This window comes from Ictalurus furcatus, chromosome 10, assembly GCF_023375685.1.
Source record: "Ictalurus furcatus strain D&B chromosome 10, Billie_1.0, whole genome shotgun sequence".
NCBI classification, from domain to species: Eukaryota; Metazoa; Chordata; class Actinopteri; order Siluriformes; family Ictaluridae; genus Ictalurus; species Ictalurus furcatus.
In genome coordinates, this window is record NC_071264.1 from 10838670 (window position 1) to 10851146 (window position 12477).

The following is a 12477-nucleotide window of genomic DNA, read 5'->3' on the forward strand; positions in this document are numbered from 1 at the left end:
ATTCTCACTGAACAACCTAATTCCAAACTCACTTTGTTCTACCACATGCATCCCTTCTGTGTAGTCAATCCAACAATTGCAGACAGAGAAACCTGTCTTTGCAATGTTAATGAGAACCTTTCCTTCCTGGTAGAAAATGTACCTGCTCTCAAGTTAATTAGGAGTGTGGACTTGGAAGACATGGCTGAGTCAGTAACCTGTGATCCAACCTCAAAGGATTGCATGTACTGTACAGTGTGGGTCCCAATTGAAGAATCCATAGGAAAAAAGAAGTAACCTGCAGGGATATGTCTAAATCACTCAGTAGTCAGCTGAAACAGTCATCAGGGAAAATAAACACAACGAAGAAACAAAGGTGTGCTGCCTGGAACAAATTAAAGCAAGGGTCCTGAAATCCAGTGGAGTTCAGATTTGATTAGCCAGTGGTGTGCTCTGAGATATGATGGGCAGATTTACCCTGGAGTCATAAAGGACGTCACAGAGATGCAAGCACAGGTAAAGTGCATGCACCATGTTGGTATCAACATATTCTTCTGGCCACTAAGGGATGATGTGCTGTGGTACCCCTTTGAGGACATTATAAGAATCATTCCTCCTCCAAAGCCAGTGACGTCACACCATACGGAAATCAACAAACACATCCGGCCTACAGTAGTCTCTTGATTACTGACAATTCAGATAATACTATGAAAATTGATTAAATAATATTGTTCAACAGAATATTCATTAAATAACATTGTTCAGTTTAATATTGATTAAATAATACTGTTCTCATAAATATTGATTAAATATAAAAGTGCTCTTAAATAAACAGCTATTTGTTAACAATGTGTCCATTCAATTATGTTACTTGCATCAACTATGCTACTTTCATTGTTAACTATGTTTTGACTGATTTTTTGTACATTTTTTGCATATCATCTCTTAAAACTATATAAAAAAATATATCTTTAAGACAGATTTATATTATAAAATATTTTCCTGTCCTTAGTGACTGTGCTGAGAATATCATATGGATATCTACAAAACATCCTTTCCATTGTAATATAAAAATGTTTAGCATAAATGCTAACCACCAATCATTTTAATGCTTAAATGATTAAGCTTTGCAAATAGACAACAGATATGTTACACTGATTAAATGTACAAACTGAAACCCATAGATGTGTTTTTGAGAAAGCATATTGTTTTTAAATACTGATTTGTTGATGTGATATGTAGCCACAATTATAAAATGTCTCTTAACCTTATTTTATTGCCAATTTTGCGTATGGAGTTTTAGGTTGATGGACACATACCACAAGACTTTTTCTGAACAACTTGCTTAATACTTAAAGAGCATTGGGGACAAGTACAAGCTCTGATTTGGCTCTGATCAGGAAGTTTTGTCATAGATCTGAAAATTTTCAGTCTACCCACCTACCTATCTTTCTTAAAATTATTTAATGAAAATGCCTTTAACCAGTCCACACGTAAGTAAAGAAAAATACACAGCTGAATTTTTTTTTTTTTTGCCTTTTGGATGCTCTTTATTTCATTTAATTAATTTACATATTTGAAATCATGTACTTGAACATTCCCTGATATCATTTAGACATTTCTTAACAATGGCCCAAATGTCCAAATTCTGGAGAGCTGGAATGGTTCCATCCTGTTCAATAGGCATGGCAATAGGAAGAGGCACATCTAGCTTTGACACTGTCATCTTGAAGGGCAAACCACAATAAAATGTTAAATATTTATTTACAAGTATTAAACCATGCAAAGACTTAATGATCATTCTCACCGTTGGAATCCGCAAAACAATGTTGACAGACTTTTGAGTTGGTAGGGCAACAATAAGGTTGACTTCTCTCTCATCATTATCAGCACTATCAGCATTACATCCAACCAGGTAAGCTACCCTAGGGATGTACTCCCTTGCCCTGTTGGCAGAAGAACACAGAGAGAAAATTTATTTGTAAAATTACTTGTGACAGACTGCAATAGATTTGCTGCTGTGATCTTTGTGACCTAGTACCTCTTCACATAGGGGATAGCATAATTTAGGATTCTTGGTAGTCTGTTCCAGCCCAACCCAAAACGTGCAGCAGGATGTTCCTCATGCAGACCAGTTTCAGCCTTGACAGTTACAGAATAGTCCTGGCACTGCTCACCAATAGCAAACCTGGCCTAATAGGAGAGTCCTTGCTCAGTGCAAACAATAAAACCTTAGATTATATAAAGAGAAAGTGTTGAAAACACTTCTGTTAAGAATCTTTTGTAGCAACTTACAGCGACTTTATGCTTGCTTGGAAGTATAGCATCAGCACATATCTTCCATTTGTCATTCTCCTTAATAGAGTCCAACACAATCTGTACTCTTGAAGTGGGCTTGTCCATGTAAGCAGCAATCTGGAATCCCAGCTTGCGGTCAGCTCTAACAGCACGAGCAATGATGGCAAAAGCAGGTGGAATAGCATCTCCAAGTAGGTTAGCCTGAAATTGAAAACAGGGACCATAGTCATTTTTATATAAACATCAATTTCCCGGCATCTAATTAAGATGTCTATTAATTAATACCATACATGTTATTTTACCTGTCTCTGTATGGCCTCAATGCTAGATGCACTGCTGCCTTTCGACATACCCTGTGGGGCCAAGTACAAAAACAAATAAAGAAGTATTAATATATATATATATATTTTTTAAGTATCTAAAAACAAGTTGAAAGGGAGTGGTTGAAAGACTACAAGTTGAAGGGATTCTTTGGGAATTACCTGTTCTTTATTGAACTTCCTGAACTGAGCATATGAATTAGTATTCTAGGAAGAAACAATAAATGCAATTTCACCGATGAGCAACATATGACATATGAAATGCAAGACAATATACTTTTGCATTGAAAAGAGAATTAGAAGCATAGGACAAAAATGATTATTATTATTATTGTTGTTGTTGTTGTTGTTATTTTTGTTATTGGGCATTGCATGTGAAGGCTGTAGACATTACAGCAGGATATGATGCATTTTTCTGTTCACTGAATATAATGCATTAAATAGTGCATTAAATATCAGACCCCCTATGTAATGATGGTGACATGATGAAGTCTTACCTTGGTCCTGCTAGCTCTGGAAGATCTGCTGCTGCTGCTGGAGCTCCTGCTGCTGCTGGAACTCCTGCTACTGCTCACACTCTTGCTGTTGCTAACACTCCTGCTGCTGCTAGCACTCTTGCTGCTGCTAACACTCCTGCTGCTGTTAGAACTCTTGCTGTTGCTGGCAGAGGATGAAGAACTGATTGAGCTGGAGTTAATAGTCCTCAGTCCAGCCGCCAGAATTTCCCTCAGTTTCAACAGGATGGTACTTTCTTCAGTACTTTGAACATCACCATTGCTGCTTTCCTTCCTAAGCTTTTCAGCTGCTTTAGGACCAACTTGTACCTCAAGCTCCAGTCTTTCTAGTGCAGGACCATCACCTGAAGCACAAACAACAGTATTTCTTCCGTGTTACTGTTAAATCTTATCTGAATTTGGTTGTAAACAAATTTGACTTTGCTAATTACCTCTTGCCAAAGAAATTCGAGCTGCGTGTTGTCCAACAATATAATACAGAGGATTTAAACCCATAAAGCCAGCATTCTGGGAGGAAACCTCAACACATCCTTTGATTTTAATATAAGGAATAACACCACACAAGTTCTTCTGAACTGAAGCAGGTATCCACCTCTGTGCAGCATCAGAGGGCATTGGAGGGGCCAGTGATACAGTTCTCTCAGTGGGGAGGTCCTCAATGTTTCTGGTCACAGCAACGGTCTCAAAGCTGAAGAAACACAGTCAATCAACATGCTTGATCTTTTTTGTTTTTTAGCCAGTTGTATACTTGTCAGCTTTCAGAGGAACTCTAATTTTTGTTTTCATGGAGAGGTAAAGATTTTCACTTGTCTTTCTCTTACCTGACATCTGCAATATGATCAGGAACAGCAGCAGGCAGAACCTCCAGCTTTACATTGCCGTTTGGAAGGTCAGCTCTTATAGACACTTTCCCTGGTACAACAGTGTGTAACTTTCCTCTGGCCATAACAACAGCCTGGATCAAGGCAGTGTTCACTCCAATTACAGCAAATGTCTGGAGGGCAACACTGAAAGCAAAACAAGATGAACCGGTTCATGTCATTTCCAAAGCTTCATAGAAACTTCAAGATTTTTGTCTTTAATGTGTGTTTTTTGAAATTTTTACCTTGGTCTGGCCTCAGCTTGCAACTGGATATCGGTCTTCATCAACTGATCAAGAGTGAGAGTCTCTGGATGCTCAGGTAAAGGAGGGGTAATAGTTGCCTTAACTAAAAGAATGAATGAAAGAAGTTTGTCAGAAAGATAAATATACATGCTTTACACTAGTATGTTACTTTTATGAAGAAAGCCATACCATTCAGATCTGCAGCAGCAACGGCAGCAGTGTAATAAGAAAGCTCCATTGGCACACCAAGAGAACTGGGTAGAATACGGCGCACTTCAGCTGCCAGCAGGGGCTTGGCATACTGGAAGGCAAAGCCTTTCTGCAATGCTTCAACAGCCTCCTTCAACAGTTCACGGGAACGTGGTCCAGTAGCAATCTATAGATGCATCACATGTATATTGCATGAGATTATAATTTTTTGCAGTTATTTTCAAGGGTGTTCAAACTAAAATCTTTTGTTCAAGGCTAAACTGATACATATTACTAATAAAATATTTAATTGAATAACATATTTGTGCCCTTATTTATGTTGCTTAAATTAAATGACTAATTGAAAATATGAAAATACTTGTGCTGCTTGTTCGATGATGGCTTGAATGAAGGTTTTGTCAATGTTGGCAAAAGCAATTTCCTGACCAAGAACTTTGACAAAGATGGAAGCCAGTGGTTGATTGGTTGGTAAAGACTTCCAGTCCATCAGCTTGGAGTACAAACAGAGGAAGGGCATGCATTATAAATCATGTATAGTTCAAGCCTAACGGTAAAAGAACACAACAAATACGTTGTTAAAGGTAGCTCACAGCCTTTATGGTACGCTTTATTTTAGTGATGCGATCAGCATTTTCATCATGTGGAACAGTCTTTTGTAGAGCTTCCTGAAGTCCTTCAGTTCTCACCCCAACCTGGTTGAAATAAAATAATAAATTGCAGTGAATGTGGTCAAAAAAAACTATAATGATAATGAATTTAATGCTATCATAAAATGGCATATTTTTACCTCAAGAACATCAGCAGCAGCTCCAGCCAGGTAGGCTCGTGCTTTAGTTATGACAGCTCTGGGGAAGATGGTGGCAGCATCATTGATCATGTAAGCACTACCAGCAGCACCAACCATGAGAGGAGCTTTTAACAGAAATAATTATACAAAAATTGTAGTGGCAAATTTGATATTTGTTCCTGAAATATGCAAATATTATACAATGAAACAAACATATTGAAACATACAGATATAGAGATCGAAATGGATGGCTCTGCTAAAATGATAGCTCAGTCTGTCCAGTTTGGGGCTCAGCATCCTGATGGCAACATTTGCTGCAGCAGCCCTGCAATATCAGTAAAAATGATTAGTTTTGGCCTAGGTTTACAGCTCTGAAGTAATGGTGCTAATAAAACTTACACATGCATATAATCAGGGGCCATGCTTCTGGTCAGAGACTTGATATGAGAATAAGCAAAACTGACAACATGCATGTTGGGCTCCCTCTCCAAAGCTCCAGCAAGAGTGGCCATAAGGGCTACTGATGGCTTGGCCTCAAAGAGCACAATACAGGCAACCATGCGAAGTTCAGGATGTAATGCCTTGTCCATGAAAAGCTGCAGTGCCACTGGCTGAACCTAAAACAACGAAATAAGACGATTAAGTTCCTGGAACAGGATCAGTCACAACAGCTTTTGTGTTTAGACATCGTCCCATACTAACCAACTTTGGTTCTTTCTTGGCAATGTTCCTAAGAGCCAAGATGGCATCAACTTGAACACTCATGGGAGTAGCAGCAGCAGCACTTCCAAATCCAGGCAGGAGTTTCATGATTGTTTTAAGGCTGGCAGGGTGGCCAGCATTGCCCAGCACCTTAAGAGCCAGTGTGATTTCAGGAATCTCAGCCTTGGAAATTGCTGCAGCAGCAATGTCATGGATAGGCTAATAATAAAAGTTTATATGCAAAAAGTTAGTGTTCATTCATTATTTTCACTGATCATATAAACAATTCTCCCATATCTGTAGTCTTATTTTATGCTATCTTTTGTCTGAAACTGAGGAAAATATTTTTACGATAAGTGAGAGAGGGAGAAAACATACAACTTAGAAAACTGTTTTATATATAAGTTCTTTTAGATGAGTACTGTAATATAATATCACTGAAATTGTTTACACAAATGCGAATGAATGAACAGAAGCTTTACCCTCAAGAGATCAGCATCACATGTAGGAACTTCAGCACAGTATTTGGCAATCATGGAACCACAGCCAAGCATGGTCACCTCACGCAGCGCTGGAATATTCTTGACTTTGGGGTCCATAGCCAGATTCTGTTTGATGGAGGAAAAGGTTGCAGTATTTTATGATATTTATACAAGGTTCTGCCAGACTTGAAATACATTACATGAGGGATTTCCACTCACAGCAGTGAGTTGGATGACATCTGGATTAGCGGTGACCATGTGCAAAGCAACCAGAAGGGCCTGAGTGAATTCAGGGACAGCAAGCTCATCAGCTTGAAACTTCTCCTTGATGAATCGCAGAGCTACTGGTGTACCCACAACAGGAAGTGCATCCAAAATCCACCGTCTGCCACATTAAGGATTTTAGAAAAGCACATAAACTGGGCTTTAATTCCACGATAATATTCAATTAAACTTCACCTGTTAAGAGGTTTGTTCTTGTACTGAGCCCAGATGGCTTCAATACTCTCCAAGGTAGCTACACGCATGAGCTGGACAAGCTGGACGAACTTCAGAGGAGCGTCCTCATGAACCATAGCCTGATTATTTTCAACCAGATGCTGCAAGACTTCTCCAATCTGTTAGAGAATCAAAAAGTGTTTGATAGTAACAACAATGTCAATTCTGTTAAGGTATGATAAGCTTTTCTCCAAATGAATGAAGGAAAATGAAAGAATGAATTAAGATAAACTAATAAGTATACTTGGGCCTGTGCATTGTTGATCTTCAGAAGTTGAATTGGGGTTTGAAGAATCTCAGTAGCAAATTCATACTGCAGGGATCCACGGGCCAAGTATTCGCCTGCAAGGGGTGCAGTCGGGGCATTCTGCTCTTCCTCTAAAGTCAGAATTTGCCTGAAATAATTTTTTTTTACTATTATAGACATTTCTAAATAAAAACAGATATTCAGAAATATATCCTATAAACATTGCAACGAGACATAAATATAAGAATATAGATCATACTTGGCTTTCATTTGAGCTGCTCCAGTTTCTGTATTTAAGGGTGAGAACTGATGGACCTCTTCAACTATAGCCTCAGAAACCAGAGCACCTGTATTAGTGGGCTTCATGGTGTAGCTGAATGTCGCAGTCCCAGTCAGACTCTTAACCCTCTGTGGTGAGGAAATAATTAAATAATTAAGTGTGATTCTTGCTTTAGATAATTCACTTGCAAAGACAGAACTCACTGACAGCTTCTGAAATTACCTTCTGGCACTCCACACAGGTTTCAGTGTAAGCTAAACCAATATCTTTTATGACTCTCTCATGGCAGTTGGTCAGGTCTTTGGACTTTCTCACAGCAATTTGATGGGTCTTTTCATCCTCACTGATCATGTAGTGGGTCTTGCAGACTCCCTGAGGTCCAGCCTTTAAGAATGAAATAGCTTTAGCTAAGATGTCAGGTCAGAACAGAATTTTAATAGCACTGGTAATAAATATCACTCATGTATTCTTTACCTCATGCAGCTCATACACATTCTGTGTGTTCTTGAGGTTGAGCTGAAGGATGTTGAGGATACCTCTGTGCAGATTCAGAACAGTAGCAGAGACTCCAGCAGGGGCAAATACCTTCCCTACCATGCCATTAGTATACTCAAATTTAATGGGAACTTCAAGCTGAGCCTTTAGTGCTGAGGTAAGCTTTGCAGCAGGAACAAAAGCATCCTCAGGCCAGATGCCAGTGTACTGAAAGAGTTGAGGATTCACGAGCTATGGGTAAAAAAAAAAATTGCAACATTTAGTTAAAGACTGTGTATGCCTATCTTGGTAGCACTATCCATGGAAATAAGAATAAGTTTACCTTCAGGAGGAAGGTGTTCTGGGCTACAGCACTGATGAGGACCTTGCTGCTGACTTTGACTCCAGCCTTAGCCAAACCCTCTTGAGGCAGACCGCCCAAGAGCAAACCCTCATACTTGTATACAAAGGTCTTACCCGCAGCAAATTCTGGAACTGATGAAATATTTTACAGTAAATTTCACTGAAATAACATAACAATGTGTCCCCATTATTTTAATGCATTCTTAGAAACATTACTTACCAAGGTTAATCTGTTGACTTGCTAAATGAAAATAAGAAAAATAGAAATAAACATGTTATACTCTATAGTCATATTCTGAAATAGTGAAATTCTGCAATATCTTTATAGGTTTTTGAATGGATACATTTTTTGGAAATGAAACAATTCAAATAACGACTTACCCACAAGGGCCAGAGTCAAGGCAAGCACTACAGCTCTCATGGCTGGTGGTGTGTGATGAATCCACCAAGAACCTATGCTTTTATTGTATGAAATTTGCTGATTAAGTATAACCTTAAGTAGAATATTAACTAGTTTTGATGTACTGTAGACTAGATCTGACTCAACAGCTGATACAAAGTAACCATTCCGGGTCAGGTTAACTTACCCTTCTGTCATGTTAAGGCAGAGCCAATATCCACAAGTTCCAGTACTTTTTTTTTTAAACTTGTTCCTTTTACTTATTTCTGTTAAATATATATATATATATATATATATATATATATATATATATATATATATATAAAAATTATGAAATATAACTAACAGATAGAACATTATGCCAATCAGTTCACTTGAAAGTTTGTTTGACTTTAACTTAAAACATCTTTAGAGTAATTTGTGCAATTCTCAGCTTCAATCAGCCTATTTAGTTATCCTGATGGGTCAATAACAAACTAGGCAACACTTAGTTAAACTTTGATTTTGATATACACTAACTACAGAATTTGCCTTAAACACATAATTAATCAATCCATCCAACAATCAGTCTTTACCATTACCCATATGGTGCGATAGTAAAACTTTATTTCAGCATTTTTACTATAATTATTAACCACTATAAATGAAGCTATATACATTTTAAAATATTACAGCAGTTTTATATGTTCTGAGTATACAGTTAAATGTCATGATGGTAATCTGGAATATTTAGAATACATTACAAAATGAATAGTGGAGTAGAGTGACCTGAACCTCACAACTGGAGTAGTGTGACCTGAACCTCACCACTGCCCTGTTCAATTAAACATTTATATAGTTGCCTCATCAAGTTCTTTGCCAGAAGGCAACATTTCCTGTTCATTGTACAGAAAGTACAGAACAACTGATGTAATCATTTTTATTTATTACAATAAATTACTCTACAAAATGTTCCCTTTTTATTAATTTAAATTTTAGCCATCATAAAAGGAAAGAGTTTCCTAATATCTCACTGTAAAAAATATTCTACCTGTTTCAAGTTTAAAACCTTTGTTAAACTGCTGCCTTAAATTTTCAAGTAAAATCATAATGGATTCAGGAATTATTTCAACTCATTATTTTAATTCTATTTTAGCTTTGAATTCCTCTCTGTAAGTTGACTTGACTATATAATACTTGTTACATGTGTAACCCAGATGTTTTCTGGTGATCTCGACTTAATTTTCTCGTGATCTTGACATAACAAAAGTTTTCTCATAACTTAACTTCGCTTTGTGAATGGGACTGATGTTACGTGCATGTTGGCATCTTCTCCATTATAAATGTAATAATTTCCTGCTGTAGAGATGGATTTTATATCCGCATTAAGAGAGAGGGGTGTGTCCCCTTCTGAAGTGTCGGAGACTAATGTGGAAGTCGTCAGTCCTACAGGGATGACGTATTTTTTTAGGCCACCCCAGACGTTATCATCACCCTGGTTCCCTCGACAAAAAGCCAATAGGATTTTTTCCATTGGCTTTTGGATTATTGCAGAAAATAATCTCTATGGGCAACAAAAGTTTATGTTTCTTACATGTTTCGTTCATTAAGATAAGATTCATAAGATTTTAAAGCCTAATTACACTCGCCAGAAGTAAAAAGCTAATGTTAGGCTATAAACGAACTACACCACGGTTGTAGGACTTCAATGTCACCACCGATACGCTTCCGACAACTCTTTCAATCTTTATTTAAAAAAAAAAACAATACAATTGGAAAATGCTAAAAATTTATGAATCTGAGTATAAATACAATGAGGCTGTAGTAGATGAGATTTCCTGTTCAGCGTGATGACTTTTACTGTCCCCGACAACCCCTGTAATCCCATTTAGCCACGTGTCACTTTTTCAAGACATGTAATCTTGAGTTGGGTATTACTGATGTATTTTATGTCGTAGTATAAAACGTGAACATATCTTGAGCTTGTGTTAACCACAGACCTTATTTCAAGCATTTAACCAAAAAACCCATTCAAAAACCCCCATTGACTTCGGCACGATGGATGTCCAGTACTCAGGAAAATTAAGTAGAGATCCCAAGAAAACAACTTTTGTTGTCAAAATCACAAGAAAACAACTTTTGTTATGTTGAGATCACGAGAAAACAACCTTTGCTATTTCGCAAAAATGAGAAAATTAAGTCGAGATCGTGAGAAAACATCTGGGTTACGCATGTAACTCTGTCCCTGAGAAGGGGACGAGATGTTGCGTTAGCTCAATGCTGTGGGAAGTGCCCTCACGCGTGACCGGCATCTGAAGCTTGTGTAACATCATGCCTATTTATAGGCCTGCCATGATCAGGTGACGTGGCAATTAAGCGCGCTGTGTGATATATATATGGCACCTGTGAACCGCACCATCAGCCTCTATTATCTGAAGCGAAGACGCAATTCACAGGCATGACAAAGCTACGCAATGTCTCATTCCCTTCTCAGGGAACAGGGTTACATAACCCAGACATTTCAAATGGACCTCCACATTGTGTTAGCTCACTGCGGATGGGAATCTCCCAAGGAGTGCCCGTGGGAAAAGCATATAAATGTGACCTTGGCCACATGTGCACCATGGTGTCCAGCCCTAATGGTGCGGGTGGAGTGAGGGCGAACCACAGCGGGCAGTGTGTTCTCTCCTTGGAGGCGAACACATCCACTTCTGCTTGGCTGAACCTCTACCATATGGACTCCACCACCTGAGGATGGAGCCTCCAACCCCCTGGCCTCAGCCCCTGCCTCGATAGGATGTCTGCCCCCACATTTTGGCTGCCCAGAATGTATATCGCACTCACTGACAAAAACCTTCCCTGTGCCCAGAGAAGAATTAGTTGCGCCTGCCTGAACAGGAGGCATGAATGTAACCCTGCCTAGTGGTTGATATATGAGACCACCACTGTGTTGTCTGTCAGAACTAACACATGGTGACCTCTTAATTGAGGAAGAAAGAACTTCAGTACTAGTAATACGGCCCACATGTTTAGGTGATTTATATGCCACTCCAGATGAGGGCTGCTCCAAAGACCGCGAGCTGGACAGCCATCTAAGACTGTGCCCCAGCCATGAGGGAGGCATCTGTCATTACCGTCTTGTGATAAGGAGAAACGGTCATCAAATGCAAGAGGATTTATTTTCTTTTCCTTTTTTGGTAGTATTTCTTTTTCCTTTCCTATCTCTCTCTCTCTCTCTCTCTCTCTCTCTCTCTCTCTCTCTCTCTCTCTATATATATATATATATATATATATATATATATATATTGCCTGACGGCCGAGAAGAGCCACTGGCCGAGAAGAACCCCCTTTTCTCCGGAAAGCCCTGGTGCGACTCCGGCAACCCCGCAATCCACTGACCCCTCACCACACGCTGTCACGCCCACACGTGAGAAAACTCATACACACTCACACTCACGCACACCCTCCAGACCGTCATAAATAAAAAAAATCTCACTTGGCAACGTTAAAACGGGCTCCCGTGTGTCGGTGCTCCACCCACTGCTGGCTAGTTTCCCTACAATATATATATATATATATATATATATATATATATATATATATATATATATACACAGTATCTCACAAAAGTGAGTACACCCCTCACATTTTTGTAAATATTTGATTATATCTTTTCACTGAAGAAATGATGCTTTGCTACAATGTAAAGTAGTGAGTGTACAGCTTGTATAACAGTGTAAATTTGCTGTCCCCGCAAAATAACTCAACACACAGACATTAATGTTTAAACCGCTGGCAACCTAAGTGAGTACACCCCTAAGTGAAAATGTCCAAATTG

At 38.6% G+C, this 12477-nt stretch overlaps 1 protein-coding gene across 1 annotated transcript; it reads right to left on the reverse strand.

Annotated features, from left to right (window-relative positions):
- Positions 1–1129: 1129 nt before the first annotated feature.
- On the reverse strand, positions 1130–8799 carry LOC128613723 (vitellogenin-like). Its single transcript, XM_053634773.1, has 27 exons — positions 8642–8799; positions 8481–8501; positions 8241–8392; positions 7898–8149; positions 7646–7807; positions 7403–7551; positions 7141–7291; positions 6858–7015; positions 6618–6783; positions 6399–6524; positions 5917–6135; positions 5614–5831; positions 5442–5539; positions 5215–5339; positions 5018–5119; positions 4786–4917; positions 4407–4593; positions 4218–4320; positions 3934–4119; positions 3544–3800; positions 3095–3456; positions 2760–2804; positions 2580–2630; positions 2275–2478; positions 2021–2172; positions 1787–1925; positions 1130–1705 (listed from the first exon to the last, which is right to left on the reverse strand). The coding sequence occupies exons 1-27, from the start codon at positions 8679–8681 to the stop codon at positions 1562–1564; spliced, it is 4101 nt and encodes a 1366-aa protein (XP_053490748.1). The 5' UTR covers positions 8682–8799; the 3' UTR covers positions 1130–1561.
- Between the last annotated feature and the right edge of the window lie 3678 nt (positions 8800–12477).